The following is a 24,620-nucleotide window of genomic DNA, read 5'->3' on the forward strand; positions in this document are numbered from 1 at the left end:
GAAATACACAGGGGTGGAAAGGCATCTTTATAAAGACTGTTCAACGCCGCTGTGTATTGCTCTTTTAGAGAAAATACACTCTTTTAGAGGAATCACTCTTTTAAATAACTCTCTTAGAGTTTGGTTTCTGCACTGTCGAAGCACCCAGGGGCAATTGCACTGCCGTGCAAGAAGGAGAAATCACCGCTGTAATGCGCTGTCAATCCAACAGCATGCAGCGCATCAGAGGAATACTGGAACTGGTGTGACTTCACGCGAACAGCATGCACAACCATCGGCTCTGAATGAAATCTAGTATTTCCTCGCCTTTATATCCGTATGTCTGGGTTGCAAATACTAGCTGCCAACTTCTCATTGGCCTTTTTTCATAAAAAAGGCCAATGAGAAGTATATTCTGAGGTATATTCGGTGCTAAAGAGAGGTATATTCGGTGCTCAAGAGAGGTATATTCGGTGCTCAAGAGAGACCCCTAGTGTCGCTTCTCAGACACAACGTCAAAGAGAGCGACAGACGGGGAAACCACAGTGTCCATAGCACGAACACACTAAAAGTCTTTTTTTTTTTTTTTTTTCACATAAGCTCAATTATCAGTATGAGCAACATTATACTTGAAAAGCCCAACAAAATAAATAATATAAAAATGCACAACAACAAAAATAAGAAGATGATATGTTGTGTTAAATGATTTGACTACATTTTAAAAACATAAAACCACCTTTTTTTGTATCAATAACAGAGTAGAATGCCAATGCAAGAAATAAAAACTACTGCGTGAATATCTAAATCAACTGAACTGCCCTCCTGCCATCGTATTGTGAGCCAAATATATGGGCAGATTTTCTTTGGGATTACTGAATATACCCCTGGGGGCTGAAGCTAAAATATTTATTTTCATGAATAAATTGAATCGAATGGCTGGGGGGTGTTTGGCTTGGCAGCAACGCTTACAGAGAACCAGTCAATAACACACTGGCCCCACTCTGAATTTAATGATCCAGAGAGATTACATGCTAACAGTGATAGAGCAGTAGACTGCTGGAGTTTGCTTTCAGCTTACCCAAAATGCACCTCTCTGATAGAGAGGCCAAAGGCCTAAGGGAACTAGTACAATACAGTAGGGTTCAGGTAAAAAATATGGAGAAACTACAAATAGAAATTCAAGTTCCCCGTCTATCGCTCACTTCGACGTTGTGTCGCATGAAGCGTCACTAGGGGACTTTCTTGAAGGCCTCGGTTACCTCTGAACTTGAGAAAAGGCCAATGAGAATTTGGCAGATTTGCCAGACATACGGGTATAAAGGGAGGGAATCATGCATCTGTTCATTCGTATTTCTTCTTCGGATCAGAGCAGTTGTGTGATCAGCGAGCTGAGATCACTACTGTTCCACTTACCTCTGTAGAGCATTGCTGTTGGATCTACAGTGCATATCAGCGGATTTATCCTTCTCAGCACGGCAGTGCAGCTTTTCCCCTGGGCGCATCAATAGCGTTTCCTTAAAGAGTACAGAGTATATTTTCTCTAAAAAGAGTATACATATTGGCGTTGAACGTCTTTTTAAAGATGCGTCGAGTTGCATGACGAGTTGACGAAGGTGTAGAGTGCATCTTTTACTGCCCGAAACCTGCTTCCTCGCACTTCCACTCTGACTACCCTCAACGGCGGAGCAGCCCCAAGCGGTCTCCGCCCTGCATGCCATGGCTCCCCTGCAAATCCTCCAGACCAAGGCACTTAAAGATCTGCACTTGAGTAGTCCTGTTCCTGATGTGCTGCAGGAACTGTGCTTGACCACCGATCGCGCCCCCCGGACCAAGAAGTTCACAGCGCCGGCACTCTGACAGGCGACGCCCACACTCGTGGTCCAGGAACTACATCTGTGGCTGAACCTGGTCAAGATGCGGAACCCTGACAAAGCCCGCTTTCTCAACACCCCGTGTCCCAGTTCGGCTTATTCGGCGACACCGTTGAAGACTCTACCCAGCAGTCTATGGCAGTGAGGAAGGAGACAGAGGCCATCTCCCACATCATGCCTCGCCTCCGTTTCAGTGCGAGCTGTGCTCCGTCTGCTCACTGAGGGTGTTCCCCCTGCGGCTTCTAAACAACAGGCAGCTCCGCTTCAACCTGGGCCCAGCTCTCAGCCACAGCGCAGAGCTCCCTGCAGGAAGCTGACGCCCCCATCTCACAAACCCCTACCAGGACCCAGAAGGCTCCCAAGCGTTCCTGAGATGATAAAAACCAAGGAGCGAGATGGCCGCTACGGAGTTGGTATCTGGGCCACTCCATCCCCCGGTGGATGGGCGGGAGGGAAACCTCTTGCCGCACCCTGCCCGGGCCGTGGTACCCACATTGCCAGGAAAAAGACAGCGGTTCCCTCACTCCTTTGGTCACCTAACTGGTGCCCCCCACGCCGTTCTTATGGTTGCTTTGGCACGCAACTGCCTGCCCGCACCTGCATCAGCAGCTCACGTACACGGTTCACTTCAATCGACTCAACGTCAAAGTGAGTGACAGATGGGGTACGTCTAGGTTACTGCTGTAATCTCCATTCCCTGATGGAGGGAACAAGATGTTGTGTCCCCCCCAGCCATGGCGCTGAACCGAGCCACTGCATTGGCCAAACCTTATTCTTGGCTCCTCAGTGCAAAACCTGAATGAACAGATGCATTATTCCCTCCCTTTATATCCGTATGTCCGGGGGAGGGACATGGAAATTCTGTCTGCCAAATACTCATTGGCCTTTTCTCAAGTTCAGAGGAAACCAAAGTTTTCAAGAAAGTCCCCTAGGGTCGCTTCATTCGACACAACGTCTCGTTTGCTCCATCAGGGAACGGAGGTTACAACAGTAACCTAGACGATTTGAGTTATTGACTGATGTTTAATTTTTAAGAAAATAAATTCTAGACTTTGTCTAATCATTTTAAGTTCACCCAGTGTTCAGCTCTATGTAAATTACTACTGCATGTAAAAGGCATAATTCACTTAAAAATGAAATTCTATTATTATTTATTCAGTCTCGTGTGGTTCTAAACGCTTGTGACTTTCTTCCATGCAAAGCAAATGGAACCATCTATGAGATTAATTATAAACAAATATTTGTCTAAGCTGCTCTTTTCCAAACAATGAAAGTGAATAGTAACTAGAGCGGTAAAATTCCAAAACATCATGAAAGCAGCCCATACCATGCACAATGTCCAAGCTGCTTTTTTAATGTAGGCACCCTTCACGCAATACAATTGAATTGTGGTAGTGTTTTTCTTTCTATTTTCATATAGAGAATAATAACTGGGGTGGTCAAGCTTCCAAAATAACACAAAAGCCTGTATATGTAACATGAAAACAGTCCACATGACTTGCATATATGGTGCTATATTTCAAGTCTTCTGAAAAATAGTTTTGTATGAAAAAGAGACGTTCAAATCTTGCATTCTGCCAGTTCAAGTGTGTTGTTTATGCATGCAAGAAATTTGTTTGCATGCAAACAGAAGCATAAGACACCCCGAAGAAGAATTAGGAGCAGAATAAAACCAGACATACCTAACTGGTTCTCACATCGTGAATGTGCCTGCTTTGAATGTGTGTACGTCTTAGGAAATTTTGAGAGCTATGTCAGAAGAAAAGGTTTTCACTGAAAAATAACTTATATATTCCACAAATTAAGATATTGTAAAACTTTGGAAGACATGGATTATGGTAGATGACTTGTATGTATTATGGTTATTTTTGGAGCTTGATTGGCCAAGTTACCAATCACAATTAAAAAAAATTGATTTTACTAATCAATATTCAATCAACACGGTGGTGCAGCGGTTAGCACTGTCGCCTCACAGCAAGAAGGTCGTGAGTTCAAACCCTGGTTGCCTTTTGGTGTGGAGTTTGCATGTTCTCCCCGTGTCTGCGTGGGTTCTCTCCGGGTACTCCGGCTTCCTCCCACCATCCAAAAGACATGCAGGCTAGGTTAATTGGTGTCTCCAAAAAAATTGCCCTAGGTGTGGATGTGGAGGTGAGTGTGAGTGTATGTCTGTCTATGTGATGGACTGGCGACCTGTCCAGGGTGTCCCCTGCCTATCGCCCAATGTTAGCTGGGATAGGCTCCAGCCCCCCGCGACCCTGTACACAGGATAAGCGGTTGACGATGGATGGATGGATGGATGGATGGATGGATAATCAATATTCACTTTATTTGTTTGTTTGTTTTTCCAATTGTATGGAAAAAAACAGCTTTGAATCTCTTTTAAGACCCCTACACATTTCCTGATTGAACTATCATTTTAAATGCATAGATTTACAGAAGCCACTGTACACTCCGTATACAGAAGTTAAAGACATTTAACTATTCAATTCCCTGCAGTGTTGGCCCTCCATTGTTGACTGTTAGGGGCCAGTGGGAAGCTTTGTATTGGGAGGCTTGATGCTGACTGGGAGGATTGCAGTAAATATAAAGAGGTGTTTTGCTGAGCTCAGATACTGAAGCAGCACTACCCTTCCACTGCGGTACTGGAGAAAGACCCACTCTATAAGGCTATATAAATAACCCCACAGGTATCTACAACAGGAGGAAATAAATCAATCCTGATTTATGACTATGTACCAGCACTAAACAAAGATGCAAAGGAGCAAAAAGCAGAAATAAAAGGATAGTAAAAAAATTAATACAAATAATTGTCATTATTTTATCATTTACACACTTTCATGTTGTTCCATACTCAAATTACTATTTTTTCCTCCGTGGATTTTTTATTTTTTTTTTTAAAGGGGGTGGGGTGCTTCATTCCTTTAAAAAGCATTTTACTTGATGGGATTTGCAGTTATATATGCAGTTCTGAGTGTGTCTGAGCAGTCCAGAGCGAGAGAGCACATCTGTGAATGTAACATCTGGTCTCCATTAATGGGTCTGACTGTTATTGCTCATGCAGTAGCTTATAAACGCTTTCACATCAGCGTTCAGTGGCACCCTGCACACTGGCACTATTTGTCTCTATTATAGGCAACATCTGTGTCCATATGCATCTCTAATACAGATTTAGTGTGCCCATATGCTGTAAATGGTAGGGATGTGCTGAATGACTAATTTCACTGAAGTTGACTAGTCGACTAGTCTAAAAATAAACCAACTTTCAAAAACCAGTAACAAAAAAAAATGTATGCGGCCCCATTTAATCTAATATGACTGCTGTTCTGTAAAGAACGTTAACCAAAAAGTTACGATGAACAAAAAATAAAATAAAAAATGGAATAGGATAGAAAAATATAGGCCTTTGATGTAGCCTAAAATAAACCTAATATCTAAACATGACGTGCACACATAATAAAAGATAAATAAACAGTAATTTTAGGCCTAAGTGGTGGCATAGTGACTCGCCTCAATTCGGGTGGCAGAGGAGGAATCTCAGTTGCTTCCGCATCTGAGACAGTCAATCCGCACATCTTATAACTTGTTGTGCATGTTATCACTGAGACGTAGAGCTTGTGGAGGCCCACACTATCCTCTGTGGCATCCACGCACAACTCACCACACGCCACACCGAGAGAGAGAACCACACATTATAGTGACCATGAGGCGGTTCCCCAATGTGACTTGGCCCCCCAGATATCCTCTTTTTAAAGTATAGGTAACATTATTTTAAATATGACAGTAATTTAAGCACAGCTTCTGTAAAAAATATAAAGCCAAACATAAATATATATATGTGTGTGTGTGTGTGTGTGTGTGTGTGTGTGTGTGTGCATATTTTGCATGCATGTTTACATAATCCAATAATGATAAATAAAATTGCATACATGGAATGCAAAAAAACACCCTGTGTGATGGCCAATATTTGCATGTTATGGTGCACCTTGCTGTTTTTCTGTGTCTCCATGTGCCACAAGCTCCATGTTTGTAAGACACTTTTTAAAACAAATGGGCCAATCAGATGAATCTGGGAGCAGGATAACAATATTTATGAACAAGCATCTGAAGGGGTTTATTTTAAGAACATTATGCCTTAAGCGCAGTGCTATGTGATATGTCATCCCTGCAAAATCATTGTGCATGGCCATGAAGTTTTGATATGTTTGTGCAAGTATGCGCTAAGTGTAGGCGCAAGTGGGTTGGTGAAAATTGTGTGCACAAAGTGCTAATGGCCTGGGCCAAGTGCAATTTAATTTGGAAGTTTTTCTCTGGTTAATGCACCATATGCATCCCATTATAAATATAATTCCCTGTCAAGCAACGTCGATGTAAATGAAGACAGCCTATTGATAAGAAATTTGTTGTGTAAATGCGCTGTATGTTATGCATTAGAATTATAGAAATATGGACCATTTGTCTCATACATTCTTTTGCGCAACTACGTCCAAGCTGTGAACTCTCTGCTGTTTTGTCTGTACAGTGAAATACTACTGAGGATGTTTGTGTTTCCTCCTACTGTCGGACCGTGGTCAGGGTGTAAAAAGTAGCCTATTCAGAAATTATAATTAAGTGAAAGTATGGATACTGAGTGAAAACTGTCAATTAAAAGTCCAAGTATCTAGTCAAAAACATAAATAAAAAAGTATTCAAATTAAATTATACTTAAGTATTAAAAAAGAGAAAAGTAACTTTTTTCCAAGCTAGAATGAAATCAAGAGAGGAGATTGTTTGAGAGAGGATGTTGTTAAATTCGATTGGTTTGTTAAGTCACCTTTTTACTGTATTTGACGACTGTCAAATTTCTCACCCAGTGGCATTCGCAACCTGGTCAAAGAATCATGTTACAATAACTACATTTTTGCAAAACGATTCTTATGTGGCCTGTTGTATATAACGCAGCAATTTCCTGGTGGAATGAACACTACTAGAGGTGCTAAAACAACAATTACTTTTATCCCCTTTCACTCAAACTATGAGTAAAACAGCATATTATCAGTTCATAAATACTTTTTGCTCTGTTCCTCACACAATGATATCTTATAACGAGGGTTGTCAATCGATTAAAAATTTTAATCAAATGAATGACATGGTGTCCCGATTAATTAATCACGATTAATCACATATACAAATATTTGCTGAGAAATCCTCTCGTATAACAATTATTCAATATATAAAGATTATACATAGTTATATTTAAATATTAAAACATTATATCAATATATATATAATAAAAAATATTCAGATAATTAAAAAGCTACATTCTTGTAGCAGAAGAGTTCATCATTAATAAGACAAAACAAAAAGCGGCTTTAGAATACAATGTATTGTAGGGCCGCAACGACGCGTCGACGTCATCGATTACGTCGACTATGAAAATACGTCGACACGAATGAAATGCGTCGACGCGTCACATTCATTATTTACGTTTAAATATCGAGTAATGGCGGCTTCTGCTCCAGCTCATGGTGAAAATGACAATCTGGCTTTATCACATAAAGCCAGACCACGATCATCCAAAGTATGGGAATACTTTAAACTACAGCCGAACAGAAAGGTGCTTTGTTCACTATGCAAAGCGGAAATGTCATACCATGGCAGCACAACTGCTATGAACGAGCATCTTAAAAGGAAACATCCTGTGACTCTGCTGAACTCAAAACGACGAGCCAGCTGGGTAAGTAGTAGGCTTTATTACAGTGAGTTTTTGGAGTTGTTGTTGCGGTCATACCTTCTTTTTCAGCTATTACAGCTTGTGTGCTAGTTAATAGTGTTAATTGCTAACGGTGCAGATGTAATTTATTGGCCCATTCGCGACAATAAAATGGACTTTCATTTATAACTTCAACTTAAATCTGTCAACGAAGCCTTCAGTGCATTTAAATTGCCCGTTTTTAAAAGTTGTGTATGCACATGTAGACTAGAGACATGCACTCCCGCGGGACCCAACACAACAGAGTGCGGCGCGGGATCTGATGGCCGAGTGCGGCGCTGGCGGTAATGCACTCGTGTGTGTGCTGGTTGCGGGAGAATAAAGCGATTCGCGGGACTCCCGCAAAATAGAAATCTATAAATTGAACATCTCAAAACAAATAAATTGTCATTCATCTGTTGCACAAAAGCAACAACAACAACTAAAACAAAATAGATAGACCCTGGCCTGTAAATCTTTTCTATGTATAACATGTTTGCAGCGTTTAACAATGTAGCCAATCACAGACATATGTGTTGATTTCTTGAACGCAATGGCCAATCAGAAGCATTTAAGATGGAATCTCCTCACCCCTCAAAATGGACTTTTTGTTCAGTGCTGAATTCTGCATACTGGCAAATCGATATAATGAAAGATTCATTGTGCAGTCAGTTTCATTGATAATAACAGAGATGTCCGCTTTTTAGGAATTATTAAGGGAGAAATCCGTCCACGCATGTCTCTAATGTAGACTTTAAAAACAAACAATAACGTTATATTTACATATTAACAGTAGCCTAGGCTGTAATCTAATGTATTTATTTATTTATTGTTTATTTGAATAGGGACAGATACAAAAAAAAATTCAGAAAATGAATTAATAAAATTTGAAATACTAATGTAGAAGTTGTACTTATTATTTATTGGAAAGTTTGCCAATGGATAAATCGGCTAATCCCAAAAATATGCATTAGATTAATCGGAAAAATAATCGTTAGATTAGTCGACTAATCGAAGAAATAATCGATAGATTAATCAACAACAAAAATAATCGTTAGATGCAGCCCTAATGTATTGTTTACTACCATATTATTGATCATAAGCCAATCATTGGCACACAGTTCACAGCAATCCATTTACAAGTGAATCTGTCAATCAGTTTGAGATTTATTATGAGGGCTTGTTTAAGAGCCCGTCAATCTACACCTGCGTCAGACATGCTTGTGAAGTGTCTAGGGTGCGTTGCGTCATAAACAAAATGTTTAGTTCACTGTGTCAAGTTAAATATAGTTTAATACTCAATCTTTAAACACATCTTGAGATCACTTAGTTCGCATTTGCTCTCCTTCAAGTGTTTTGAACGCAAGAACGTAACGCATGTCTGTGTTGTGGGTAGTTTTCTTCACTGTATAAACTGTGCGTTGCTCAAACAGATGAAATTTCACTTACTGCCCTCTGGAGTAAACAGGTGGTATTACAAGCTTGCATTTCTCAGGAATCTTCCATATTATGGTGCGATTAATTGGGTAAAAATTGTAAATAGTCAGCCCTACTTATAACACATAAACACTTCACTATAACGCATGACTCATTTTAACATTTGCAATACTTAATCAACTACATTTACAAGCTTGTTTAAGGGGGCTTTCACACTAGCACTTTTGGTGCGCACCCCGGTTCGAATGACGTCAGAGTTCGGTTCGTTTGGATGATGTGAACGCTGTCTTCCGAACTCGGGTGCGCACCCGCGAACCGTACTCGGGTCCGCTTAAAAAGGTGGTCTGGGGTACGGTTCATGTGAACTCCAGTACGGTTCGCTGCTGATATGAACGCATTCGAACCAAACCACGGAAGTGAACCGCTATTGATGACGTATAATGTGGTCGTCAGTCTCACACGCGTCACTTTCAAAATGAGCGGAAAGAATTTACTTTCGTTCGTGCGTGCGTGCGTGTGTGTATACACTTACCTTGACGAAAAGCGGGATTGACGCACACGCACACGCACTGCAAGCAGAGAGATGATTTCTGCTTGCCTTCGCAAAAATTGTCTTCGGCGGACAGTCCGCTGTCTTTTGAACGATTTCAGTATTTTTGCGGCAGACAGACGCAAGTGTGTTTCTGTATCTTGATGTTGAAAACAAAACCAAAGGTTAAAAAAGAAGAACAAATGTGAACCGAGCAAGTCTATTCATTGAATTTTGACGCCTTTTCATTTCACGGTTATCAAGCAACACGATTACGCACCAGCTGCGCAAGCGTACCGCGGTTCGGATACAAATATATAATGTGAACACAGTCCATCGGGGGCAGGGGGGAGCAATCGAACTCGGGTTCGGAACAGGCAATCGAACCAAGTGTGAAAGCCCCCTAAGTGTCATCAAATTGTTTGGTAGCTCAACTGATAGAGTGTTGCATATGCAATACAAAGGACCGGGGTACGAGTCCTGAAGAGCATGCGAGTCGACATGTGAGCTGAAAGTGTCATAGAAGCACCACAAAATGGTGGTTGCTTCAGAAATTGTGTTTGCTTTTTATGACACTATCGGTTAGGTTTAGGTTAAAGGTTTAGGGTAGGGAGGTAGGTTTTGTTAATTTAAATCTTGATAGAACATTAACCTTAAAACCCTAATCTGTTCGGAAGAATATTTCACTCTTTTTTTTAGTGGCACAAAGTGGATATTTCATTTCAGAGATGTGTAATGAACCAATTAATTGTATTCAGCAAATTGCCAGTCACGCAATGTTCATTGTATGGGAGAAGGCACTCACGAATTGTAATGTCAAAGCACCCAGCCCCTTGAGACATAGAGGAAGATAAAAAAAAAAAAATCAACTGAGGCTTTGAAAAAAGTTACTAATCTTGTTGGTTTTGTGAATTTTTTTCTGAGGTTTGCTACCAAACCTTGCTGTTGAGCAGATGGATTAATTCAATAAAATTCATAATTAATATTTACTCTGATTCAATTATTTTTATTATCATTATCATCATCATTATTATCATTTTTGGTTTTATAGTTATTACTACAATCAATAGTTGCATAACAAAAACAACAACAATTATAATTCAGCAAATAGGGAGTAGAAATTCATAGATATGATTTAAATATAAAGGCAAGTGTAGAAATAAATTACATGTGCACATTTAATTACAAAAGCCTTTCGTTTATATATATATATATGTATACCAAATGTCACTCTGCCCCCTCTACCGGCTGTGCAGTGACACATCCAAAAATAACTCACTCCAGGGGGCACTGCAAGGGAATTTAGACCCTACTCATGAAAAGGTTAAATTACTCACCCTCAAGTCATTCCAAATCATTATTACTGTCTTTCTTCCATGAAACACCAATTCAAAAAAAGTGAGGCTGTTAGTCCTTAACATTTTTGATGCTTAACATCTCATTTTGTGTTAAATTCAAGAAAGAAAGTGATATTAGGGTGAGTAAACGATGACAGAATTTGGATTTTTGGGTGATCAATCCCTTTAATGCAAGTTGCATTAATTCCACTTCACAGAAAAACAGTGATTTTTAAATATTTCTTCATGACACAGTGGTGCACAAAGAAAAGCATGATTTTCAGGCATGTCACATCCACAGATAATAACACATCACAGTGTACTTTATTTATAGTATACTCTGTAGAAAACACCCCCTCTGTTTTTCAGCATCTCTCTTGCCTTTGAACTCATGAGTTGTCCCAAAGGAAGCAGCCCTATTTTAGGCCTCTGCTGAAGCCGGAGGGGTGGGTATACTTGAGTCTTTATACAATATCTTCACATATAGATTCCATCTTTCTTTTCATTCATCCAGCCATCCAAATTCATGTTGAAGGATCAAATTGGAATTCACAAAATTTCTGAAGAACTTCTTTTATTTTGTTATTTGTTTTACAACCTCATCTCATAGAATCAGGTTACTATACCAACTAGGGATTTCAGAAGTACCAATACTTCTGTAACAAATCCATGCTAAAATAAAAAAAGAAACGAGTGTTTCTGTAGTACCAAGCACAGACTTTTCTGTCCCCGCACACTGTCTGACTGACAGACGGCTGCTTTCAAATGCTCACATGCTTATTCGCACCACACCTTGCTAAACCCCAACAACCACTATTACTATTGTATAGTAATATGTATTTAATTATACTTTATATTGTTACAATCACTATTTTTGTTGTTATTATTATTAGATTGAACCAGTTTCTCATAAGCAAGACTTCAGATTTTTTCATCAATGTTTTAATTTATAATGTAAGGAATGTTGTGCAGCACTTCATTTGACAAAAAAATAAGACCAATGTTGTGTATTAGATAATGCTGTGAGGATCTGATTTACTGAATCACTTCATTTGATAAGAAAAAAAACAATGGTACTTTGAAAAGTCATTGTTTTATGTATTCATTTTGATGATAAAATGTATTAAACTTTAAAATGTGGAATTCAGAAAAAAGTAAAACTGCATTTTGGAAAATGATAAAGGGTCATAGGGTCCTTGAAGCAATGTTCACTTAATTGAGAAACACTTGAAAGAAAACTGCAATTCTTTTAATTTATTATTTACATTGAAATTTTACTTTTTAATAAGCTGAGGTTACAAAAAAAAAAAAAATTACCTACTTTTTTCTGTGGTATCAAAATTGGCATCCAAAATCTTGAAATTTTACTGGTATTGGTACGGACTACTAAAATTTTGGTCTTGTGACAACCCTAATAAGTTTGTGCAAAATATTTTTTATGTGGCTCATTGCAAGTATTGCGGCAGTTTTCTGGTGAAATAAACACTAGAGGCACTAAACCAATGACTACACTTGCACACAAATCACAAATAAAGCGGCAGATTATCAATTCATAAACACTTACTTTTTGCCCTGTTCCTCACAAAATGCAATCTTAGGACATAAAAATGCTTTTACTATGTCAAATGTCTAGTACAGTGACACATTTTAACATCTGCATTACATAACTAACGATATTTACAAGTTTGTCATAGCACAATGAAATTGCTCAGAGCTCAACTGATAGCGTTGCAAGGACTGGGGTACAAGTCGACATGCCAGCCAAAAGTGTCATAGAAGCACCAAAAAATTATGTAGTTGCTTCAGAAATTGCATTTTTTTTTTTTTTAACTCACATTTCCTTTTTATGACACTATTGTTTAGGTTTACATATAAGGTTTAGGGTTTTATTTAACTTGCTTCAAGCACCACACAGTGGACATTTCACTTCGGAACTTCATTTCGGAACGACTTTTGCTGAATGTCATTTCGCAAAACTGTCACCGCTGTCATGTAATTTTCATGAGATCAGGTCATGTTATTTTAATTAGGCCTACTTGATGCATCTGTTTTGCATGTGAGCTGACCTAGGACTTAACTATAACATGAAACCTGCATTCATAACTCATTTACTTCTGTTGTGTGACAGATTTCTGAGTGAAACAGGATTTTCAACAAGAAAAAAATTTCTTAATTTTATCAATTAGGAAATGATTAGATTCCTTTTTTCCTATGTCTGGTTAGACAGTAAAAATGGCCAGAATGACAGAATTGGTGAACGTGAGAGTAGGGATTGGTGATGTACACTCACCTAAAGGATTATTAGGAACACCTGTTCAGTTTCTCATTAATGCAATTATCTAATCAACCAATCACATGGCAGTTGCTTCAATGCATTTAGGGGTGTGGTCCTGGTCAAGACAATCTCCTGAACTCCAAACTGAATGTCAGAATGGGAAAGAAAGGTGATTTAAGCAATTTTGAGCGTGGCATGGTTGTTGGTGCCAGACGGGCCGGTCTGAGTATTTCACAATCTGCTCAGTTACTGGGATTTTCATGCACAACCATTTCTAGGGTTTACAAAGAATGGTGTGAAAAGGGAAAAACATCCAGTATGCGGCAGTCCTGTGGGCTGAAAATGCCTTGTTGATGCTAGAGGTCAGAGGAGAATGGGCCGACTGATTCAAGCTGATAGAAGAGCAACTTTGCCTGAAATAACCACTCGTTACAACCGAGGTATGCAGCAAAGCATTTGTGAAGCCACAACACGCACAACATTGAGGCGGATGGGCTACAACAGCAGAAGACCCCACTGGGTACCACTCATCTCCACTACAAATAGGAAAAAGAGGCTACAATTTGCAAGAGCTCACCAAAATTGTACAGTTGAAGACTGGAAAAATGTTGCCTGGTCTGATGAGTCTCGATTTCTGTTGAGACATTCAGATGGTAGAGTCAGAATTTGGCGTAAACAGAATGAGAACATGGATCCATCATGCCTTGTTACCACTGTGCAGGCTGGTGGTGGTGGTGTAATGGTGTGGGGGATGTTTTCTTGGCACACTTTAGGCCCCTTAGTGCCAATTGAGCATCGTTTAAATGCCACGGCCTACCTGAGCATTGTTTCTGACCATGTCCATCCCTTTATGGCCACCATGTACCCATCCTCTGATGGCTACTTCCAGCAGGATAATGCACCATGTCACAAAGCTCGAATCATTTCAAATTGGTTTCTTGAACATGACAATGAGTTCACTGTACTAAAATGGCCCCCACAGTCACCAGATCTCAACCCAATAGAGCATCTTTGGGATGTGGTGGAACGGGAGCTTCGTGCCCTGGATGTGCATCCACAAATCTCCATCAACTGCAAGATGCTATCCTATCAATATGGGCCAACATTTCTAAAGAATGCTTTCAGCACCTTGTTGAATCAATGCCACGTATAATTAAGGCAGTTCTGAAGGCGAAAGGGGGTCAAACACAGTATTAGTATGGTGTTCCTAATAATCCTTTAGGTGAGTGTATAAGGTAAGTTGTTTCAGAGTCATAGCAAGTATTACATTTTAATGAAAGATTATTAAGACAAACGTTATTTTCTTTGGAATAACATGCACCAGTGAATCATGCTAAAGAAAGACCAGGAAAGGGTTTCAGAATGTAAATAGGTCAATTTTCACTCTGACCGGTATTCAGTGAAGATCACCTCATGATACAACAGATTTTCACTTCTTTTAGTAATATTATCAGAAAAAAAAATACCCAACCTCTCAGCCAATGTCTTTGGGGGTATTTACATGTGATCGTGAAAAGTGTATATATCCTTCAAGATGCATTCAGGGTGGAGACATCCCTTTAATTCCACTACAAGTTGGATGGACAGCCAAACTCATGAACTGCCATATAGGGTTCAACAGAAACTCTCCAAACAAAATTGTCACTGCCCGGCATTATCAGCATCGCTGAAGTTAATTTACAGAAGTTAAATTTGCATGTAGTTTGGGAATACTTCATCAGATTAATATCTGTTTTATATGAAACACATTTAGGTATACCCAATTGGATTGCAAGTCGATCAATCAAGACGCATGAAGTGACTAATCAGACAGTAAATAGGCTCTTTGAAGAGTGCAGTGATCTTTTTGAGCATGAAAATTACATGACTATGGCTATATTTTTACAAAATTATATTACCTGGTTCATGACACGTATTGCAGTTGTTCCAAAGTTAAATGTCCACTGTGTGTTGCTAAAAGCAAGTTGTTCTCCCAAACAAATGAGGCTTTTAAAGTCAATGCTCTATTGAGTTTTAAATACACAAAACATACCTCCCTACCCTTAACCTTAAACAATAGAAAATGTGAGATCAAAGCATAATTTTGTGGTGCTTATGACACTTTTGCCTCACACTTCACTTGCTTGCGCTTCAAGACTCATACCCCAGTCCATTGCATCACAAGTGCAACACTCTTTCAGTTGAGCTACTGCACAATCTGATCACACTTGAACAAGTTTGTAAATGTAGTTGTTTATTTAATGTAGTGTTGTCTAAAGTACTGACTTCAGTACCAAGTCGATACTGAAATTTCGTAAACACCTCTGATTGGCCATTTTGTTCACGCGCTCATCGGATATGTCTGTGATTGGCTAAAATGATCAGCGCTTCAAAAACATGTTGTAAATATACATCAATGACGCTCTTCACCGAGCGCTTGCACAGATACACACGGGAGCGTTTGAAAGCAGGACCGGTCCGCTGATAGAGGGCTGCTTGTGCTTTCAAAAGCTCCCAAAAGCTTTAAAAAAAAAACTTTCAAACACTTCTGTGTACTCTCAAACGCTCCCGTACGTTGATCATTGTAGCCAATCACAGACATATCCGATGAGCGCGTGAACACAATGGCCAATCAGAGGTGTTTACGATTCCGCTCAACAGCGCTCAAAGCGTCACATTTTTTACATTTCAGTACCGACTTGGTACCGAAGTCGGTACTTTTGACAACACTAATATAATGCAAATGCTAAAATTTATTGAACAGGGTGAAAAGTAAGTGTTCCCCGTCTGTTGCTCACTTCGAGGTTGTGTCGAGCAAAGCGACACTAGGGGACTTTCTTGAAGGCCTCGGTTACCTCTGAACTTGAGAAAAGGCCTATGAGAATTTGGCAGACAGAATTAGCATGTCCCTCCCCCGGACATACGGGTATAAAGGGAGGGAATCATGCATCTGTTCATCCAGATTTCTTCTTAGAAGCAGAGCGGTTGTGAGATCAGGGAGCTGAGATCACTTACTGTTCCACTCACCTCTGCAGAGTGTATGCTGTTGGATCTACGGCGCATATCAGTGGTTTTATCCTTCTCTGCATGGCTGTGCAGCTCTGCCCCTGGGCGCTTCGTCAGTGCTGCTAAAAGAGTTTATTTTCTCTAACAGAGCAATGCACAGCTGGTGTTGAATGTTCTTTTCAGGACACATCTTTGTAAAGATGCCCTTCTGCCCCCGTGTAGTTCCTGGACGCGGTCGATTTCTCAACTTCCGTCCGAACTTCCGTCCGAGCCTCCCGAGCTGGATGATGAATTTGCTGCTGCATCGGAGAGCATTCCGGCATATGACGCGAAAGACTCGACTGGACTGCCGCCTCCAGGTCGGCACGCCCAGTCTGAGGCTGACGCCCAGATGGCCGACATGCTTGCCCGGGCCGCCATCAGCGTGGGGTTGGACTGGAACCCTCCTTCCTCCCCACAGCCTTTACGGAGGTGGAAGATGAGGCACCTTTCACTGCCCGCAACAGACCTCCTCGCTTATCCGCTCTCACTACCCTTGATGGCGGGGTGGCCCAAGGGTACTCGGAGGTCCCCCAGGTGGACAGAGCGGTTGTGATCCACCTGTGTCCTGAGAACGCCGCTACCTGGTGGGATCGCCCGGTGCTCCCCTTCAAGGCCTGTAGGATGACGTCATCACTGACCGTCAAATCATACAGCGCCACTGGACAGGCCGCCTCCACCCTGCATGCCATGGCCCTCCTGCAGGTTCACCAGGCCAAGCCACTCAAAGATCTGCACTTGGGTAGTCCTGACCCCGACGTGTTGCAGGAACTGCGCTCTGCGACCGACCTTGCCCTCCGGAAAAAAAGATCACAGCGAGGAAACTCGAGCAGGCGATGGCCACCCTCGTGGTGCAGGAACCTCACCTATATCTGAACCTGGTCGAGATGTGGGAGGTAGACAAAGTTCGCTTTCTCATCGCCCCCATATCCCGTATAATCATTGTTTTCCAAGTCACAAGTAAGTCTCAAGTCATTGCATTAAAGTCCCGAGTGCATGCACGTTCTAACCAGTTATGCTCAAAAAGCACCAACGTGTGTGGTCACAATAAATGGCGTTCCTTTATCGAGGTCATACAACAGCGTAATAAAACACCGGGTAGATTTTTTTCATTACACCAATTGCTTTAACACGTTAAATGCTACTGACTGCAGTAAAAAATTGCTTGCGGTTCGATATTCAGACTTTGTTAGCCTGTAAATCTTCCATGTGCTGCCATAGACATGTATGTTACTGAACCATATCTGACGTAAATTAGTTAACAACTTACATCTGTCTGAGTATTTTCAGCTGCCTCACAAAATTGGACGTTGTCGACGAGGTGTCTGTAATTTTGGAACCACAGGTTCTACATGTTGCAATCCTTTTGTTGCCTTTAACGCTGTATTAAATATATCTCAATTATATCAGCTTTGGTATAATTTTTGCTGTGTCCTAGTCCTTAAATGCATGCCACAGCTTTCAAACTTGGTCCAGCTTCCGTGGCAGCTGATTGGTTGGTTGTCTGATTGGTTGAATATGGAGCATTGAAATGCAGATTTGAAAATCAAATGAATCCTTATTTGGGAAATTAATCGTTGATTTAAATTTTTTTATTATACAACTCTTATCTTTGGTTTTAAAAAGTATAAGTATTTCCAAGTCAGAGGGCTGAAGTCCAAGTAAATTTGCAAGTCATTGCTGTCAAAGTCTAAGTCGAGTCGTAAGTCTTTTTTGATTCTATCGAGTTGAGTCACGAATCATCAAATTAGTGACTCGAGTCCGAGTCAAGTCCAAGTCACGCGACTCAGGTCCACACCTCTGCATTATACAGTATGAGAGCAGCCTCTAGGGGCTAAATAACATCACTTATTGAAATATCACTTCACTGATGCCTTGTGGTTTGTTTTGACACATGAGACTACACTCTTCATTACACTTCAGAAGCAGCGAAAAGGTATGTATACAGTACACTACAGTACACGTTGTCATATCACTATAAAGTAATTCATTTGTTGACTAGATGATGCATTAGTAGAGAACAGCAGTATGTTTGATGACAAGGCTGAGAGGACAGTTGCATGTTTAAAAGTCATGATTGTTGGCATTTATTATCATCTATTTACATTAGTTTATATCCAGCGGGTCACGTTTATGCATTCTTTAGCCAGCTAAGTTGCATATTTAAAGCTAGTGATGTTAGAAAGGAAATTAATAGCTTTATGCAGCCGAGAGAAACGTATAAACAAATCAGAAACACATCTGATTTCAATTACATTTATTTAGCGATTTTTTTATATTTTAATACGATGACTTCAGATCAATCACATGCTTGCGCTAAAAAAGGCAAGACACCATGCGACCATAGGCGGAAATCACGGGGTCGGGGGGTCAGGACCCCCCTATCTGAGGGTTGTCCCCCCCCCCTAAAATATCATTAAAATATGTGTATTGTAAATAATATAAGGATATATTCTTAAAATAATTGTTTAAGAAATAAAATAATACAATTGCAAACGGGGCAACAACAAAAAAAAACCTTGGTGTCCACTTCAAAAATTGCTCTTGAGAATTGTTATGTTTATTGTCCCCCCCAACATTTTGATGAAATTTTTGCCTCTGCATGCGACATATACAGTTTAACAGAAAGCAGGTGTCTCAATATGCTATTAAAGGTTTTTTTTAATTAGACGCATCATCTAAAAAACAGCATTGGTGGAGGTCTTTGGCTGTTGCGTCTTGCTCTCTTAATAAATGTTTCTCAGATTAAGCAATGAGTTGTTTAAATGCTGTCAGGAAAGAAGTTCTACTTGGAAATGTGTGTCTCTAGATCGGCTCCAGTCTGTTTTGTTCCATCTGTTTGAAAAGCCCCTGGCCTGGGCTCATTGTCTGAGCCACTTCACCACCCAGTTCAGCCAAATACCAATGCTATCTGTGAATATTGCTATTCTGCATACAACTGTTCTCAATAAAAACCAATGTGGTATTTCGCTGTTATTATTAAGCTTGAGTCTGGAGTAGTAGGAATCAGTGAAAGTGTAACACCATGTGAACTGTCTATTGAAGCATTTTCCTGCGTCATTTTACTTTTGACTTAACATTTGAGAATATGGACCGAATAAAACTTTGTATTTATTTATTTTATGCAAATTAGTTGAAAATGAAATGGTCTTTTTTTAACAGCCAGGATAGGAATGTTCTATGCAATAATATAACATGCTGAATGGTTTATGTATTTATTGCACCCTCTGTGGACCAAAAAAACAACAAAAATCAACTGACTTTAAAATCTGAATATTAGTTAATATATATTAATATGTATACATTTATTTCATTTAAAAAAGTACATTTTCATGGTTCAGTCATTACTGTTTATTTTTGTAATAAAGTTCAGCACTATTTTACTTAATGTTTTCATTCAGGATCAATTTTAAGAACAATCTGAATCATTTTTCTGGAGATACTTTTTATCTCCATAAGATTTATTTTTATAAGTACAGTGGTGATAGTGTAATGTAACCTACACAAGATTCAACCATCCCATCCTGAGGAAAATACTGAGGAAAAAGATCCTCCCAGAGGCTGGATTTGAGCAGAGTCTGGAGACGGGAAGAGGCCTGAAATGTGGATTTTCGCAACTGGAATGACATCACATATGTCTGTGTTCTCTGCCTTTAATCTCTGATTTATTCCCTTCCCTCCATCTCTCCCTTTCTCTTTCTCCATTTCTGTCTCCAACCAACCCCCCATTCATTAATGCATCACACCAGTCCTGTTGAAGGCTTCTTGTCTGTGCCTGGGCTTAGTGAAACTCATCAACTGTCTATTGACAGAGAAGAAGAATGCCTTTATACTCTCAATATGATCTCTAGAGTTTGCACTCTACTGAAGTGGCAAGAAGAGAGAACTTTATAATGTCTGTAATTTTAACAGTAAAAGACTGTAAAAATGCTACAGTAAAAAAAATGTAGTTGGTTAATGGGTAGTTAACTTGAAATATACGCTAAAATGTTATAATATATTTAAAAAGACAATACTGCTTTATTTCCTGTAAATTTTACAGATTATTTTTTTTTTACAGTGTTTGCAAACTGTGTAAAAAGCATAATTAATAGATTTTCACTGTAAACTTTCCAGTTATGAAGACAGTAGAGGAATGGTGACAAACTATTTGTTAATCTGATAGTTTTCTAAAATGAATGTGAACTGGATTCCTTTTCGATCCTAATAGGATCAAATCAAAATCCTCTTTTAAAATCAAATAAGATGATTTAAAAAAAAAAAAAAAAAAAAAAAATTTTGTTTGATTCTTAAGATTTCTATTTGTTATTGTGTCATCTTTATTAGAACTACCCTTGTATCGCACTTTAATAATGACTATAAAAGACAGGGGGTGAAAGGAGTTTTAAAATTCTCAAAAAAAGTCATTACATTCTTTTAGATGATCTACAGGGATTATATCCAATTGATAATCATAACAGTCATTTTTGGAACTTTGTTCTAAACTGTATAGTTTATATTTGGTGTTGTGTTGGAATACTATAAGAAATTTCCCATTTGGACGCTTTAGATTTCCAAACTATTAAAGAAATTCCAACAGAATCCCTGCAAACATTCCTTCAGGATTGGTTGACATTTTAAGTTGGATAACTGTGGTTTGTTAAATGTGCATGAATCCTACATTTGATATGGACCACATTCAATTGTATCACAGATCTAAACTTACATAGGATAATTAGCTATAAAAATGAGTGGATGGATGGATGGATGGATGGATCTAAACTGTCAGCTCTTATACTGATGGAGTCAGGCAGACTAAACCACCAGCAGGAAAGCTTCTTAAGGTGTTAGACTGCTGCTCAGCTATTTTTGGCCACAATAAAACACTACAATCTGTATTACACATCAGACTATATTTGTGTTAAAGATACAGGATGCCAGCATCACTTGCATGCATAGGCTATAATCAAGGAACACAGATATGTGGATCCCTATAGTCAAAGGATGTATAGGATTGGTACTTAGGTTGGAACCTCATGCTGGATGAACTGAAACATTTCAGTTTGTTTTTTTATTTTTTCAATATTCCAGTTTATCCCATCAGGATCATGCAGAATTGGTTCCAAATTATTAGAGAAGTCATTCAGCAGTCCTGTACACATCATTTAGGATTTTGACTTAATGTGCACCTGCTCATATGATGCTTATTTACCTTCAGTTGCATAGTTGTGGTCTCGGAGGAAGCTGTTGTTGATCTTGCGGGTGTCTATTTCCTCATCCATTGAGAAAGGCTCTGATTACAGTGAGAAACGCAGCAAGAGAACGCGCAATCCATGATCAGCTCAGAGTCCGCCGCGCCAGACACGCGCGCAACGGCGTCATGGTGTAAACGAATAGGCCTATTAAAAAGCAGTCGCACTTAAATCCTCGAACAAATGAACAATAATAGGACTGAAAGACGGGAGAAAGCCGGTGCCGGTTCGCAGTGTCAAAAGGCGTGGCTGTCTGCGGTCATTTAAAGTTGAACGGGCGTCATCCAAGAATACAACAACATGCCGCGTCCAAATTCATACTTCGAAATTAACTGTCATTCAGCGACTGAGGAGTGTCAGACGTGACCGGCGATGATGCCTCACAGACTACCAGCATACAGAGCTCGCTGAGTGAAGTGCTGACGCGAACGCTCCTGTCAACACGCCGCATCGGTTGTGTGCGCGCGCGAGGAAACTGGCGCTACAGGGCGCGTGACATGAGGACTCCTCCCCGACAGCTCGCCTCTGTCCACCTGCGTCAGCATCACTCCAGAGTGTACGCAAATGTGCTGGCGGAGACCACTTGTGATGACTTCAGTCTGGCTCATGATGTGATGTGTCATGGTCCATCAGGACTTGTTAAATTATGCTCATCTGAAACAATTTTATGATTATGATGATGACGAGGACTGCTGTTTACAAAAAACGTACTGTAGCGATACCATGGTACAGTGATGGTACTTTGATATGGGTGTACTCTAATGACATTGATAATTACAGAGTATTTATTATATATTTGTTTTATTAAAATGACTATTTTTATATTTATATTTTACTGCAGTTTTGTGCACAAATAGTCATTTTGCAACGTGACAAAAAACACTTTTGTTAACATAATGTGAATACTGTATAGCTACACATTACCTGTCATTAAAAACGACCTATATGTCAACAACCTGTATGTCTGGTCTGATAATTACTATACTCATGTATATCAAAGGTACTTCCATGGCATTTACCATGGTACTTTAAAACAGGGCAGTAACCACCACAGACAATAAGCTCCAATAGTCCAATAGTCAAATTAGTGGTCGAACATTATGGATTTTTCAATGGTTGATGCTAATCTGCTTCGAAGTATACCATGGTACATGTCCAAAATATTAACTTTTTGATTATTTATTTATTTACTTATTTTATTAATACAATTTGTGGATATCAACATTTACTTAAAGCGATAGTTCACCCAAGAATGAAAAATCTCATTATTTACTCACCCTCATGACATCCCAGGTGTGTATGACTTTCTTTCTTCACCAGAACACATTTGAAGAAAATTAGAAAAATATCTCAGCTCAGTAGGACCTTAAAATGCAAGTCGATCAGAAGCTCCAAAAATCACAGACAGTCAGCTTAAATGTCATACAACTCCAGAGGTTAAATTAATATCTTCTAGAGCAACACGATCACTTTTGGTTTGAAAAAGATGAATATTTAAGTACTTTTTAACTATAAATGTGAACATGTCAACGTGTTTACGTCACATGTGCATACTGTTGCTGACCGGAAGCGATAGTTTAAAGCTAAGTACATAAATATGGATCTTTTTCGCACCAAAAGCAAGTGTGTTGCTTTAAAAGACATTCATTTAACCACTGGAGTCATATTGATGACGTTTATGCGGACTGTCTGTGATTTTTGGAGCTTCAAAAGGTGGATCACAATTCACTTGCATTATAATGATCTACTGAGATAAGATATTTTTCTATTCTACATATGTGTTCTGCTGAAGTAAGTCATACACACAATGATCTTTTTTCCTCCATAATACAGACTGCTAAAGCATTCACCTTCTTGTCTTACCGTTCACCACTTCAAAATCCTCATATCCCAATCCTATTGCGTGTTACATGTGGCAAATGAAATCCTCTCTGCATCAAATCCCTTTAATTAGAAGATAACAGGGCAGGGAAAACCCTTGGAGTAATCTTGATACTAGTTCTGGTGGAATTACATAAGATATTTTTTCTGCACAGTAAATGGAGTCTTTAATTCAGTCATAATCTTTGGGACAAAACCTGAGGATAAGAATTGTACAGTTAAATAATAGAAATGAAAAATCTCTAATTTATTCACCCTCATGCCATCCCAGATGTGAATGACTTTCTTTATTCTGCAGAACACAAATTAAGATTTTGAGAAGAATATTTCTGCTCTGTAGGTCCTCACAGTATAAGTGAATGGTGATATGAACTTTGAAGCCCCAAAAAGGAAATAAATGCAGCATAAAAGTAACCCATACAACTACAAGGGTTTAATGTGGTTTAAAATGCTACAGAGAAAAAAAATAGTTATATTTTGGTCTGTTCTCACCCAAAACCAACTGGATTTCTTCAGAAGACACGGATTAAACCACACACTTTTATGCTGCCTTTGTGCTTTTTGGAACTTCAAAGTGTTGGTCACCATTTACTTGCATTGTATGCACCTACAGAGCTGAAATATTCTTCTAAAAATCTTAATTTGTGTTCAGCAGTCAAACATATCTGGGATAGCACAAGGGTGAATAAATGATTCATTTTTGGGTGAACTATCCCTTTAAACTCATGAGACCTCAGCATGGCTGCTTTGTGTATTTTTCATTTCCATTATTTATTTGTAACTAGTAGCATCTAATAAACATGCATATATATTTCTTTTCTTTTTTTTCCCCAGAGCAAATTGTAAACATTTATGTACAGCGGGTTAAAGTTTAAATAATACAAAGCGATAGAAAGTCCGATTTTTTAGTCAAATGGTTTAATATATTTCCAGGAGTGTTGGTTATTCATGTTTTTGAGACATTACAGCTGATTTTGATTTATTTTTTGTAAAGCTGCTTTGAAACAATGTGTATTGGGAGAAGCACAAATAAAAATGTTTTGACTTTTATGTTACAATGTTTTCTTTCTACTATGGCAACAAAATCTCAATTTTCTCTTTGCACAGTCAAAGAAACAAAAGATAGCCAGAGCTGAAGCATTTTGCCAATCAGAAAATTTGCATAATTCATTCTGATACAGGCATCATCCAATCACTGCCAACCATCTTAAAATAAATTTTTGGATTTTAGGAGTGAATGCACTTAACTACATAGAAAGCAAAAGGATGCACCCTTGCTCCCTATTTAGTGAACAACTTAACCTCCAGTGTTCTGTCTGTCTGCACTG

At 39.2% G+C, this 24,620-nt stretch overlaps 1 protein-coding gene across 1 annotated transcript in view; it reads right to left on the reverse strand.

Moving 5' to 3' along the window:
• The window catches only part of LOC127624865 (serine/threonine-protein phosphatase 2A 55 kDa regulatory subunit B beta isoform), a 64,285-nt gene extending 42,438 nt beyond the window's left edge, over positions 1 to 21,847 (reverse strand). Inside the window, exon 1 of the mRNA XM_052099818.1 lies at positions 21,372 to 21,847. Within this exon, the coding sequence (XP_051955778.1) occupies positions 21,372 to 21,441 (70 nt within the window). The 5' untranslated portion in view covers positions 21,442 to 21,847. The remainder of the gene's footprint in view (positions 1 to 21,371) is intronic.
• Positions 21,848 to 24,620: the final 2,773 nt, after the last annotated feature.

This window comes from Xyrauchen texanus, chromosome 31, assembly GCF_025860055.1.
Source record: "Xyrauchen texanus isolate HMW12.3.18 chromosome 31, RBS_HiC_50CHRs, whole genome shotgun sequence".
Classification (NCBI taxonomy): domain Eukaryota; kingdom Metazoa; phylum Chordata; class Actinopteri; order Cypriniformes; family Catostomidae; genus Xyrauchen; species Xyrauchen texanus.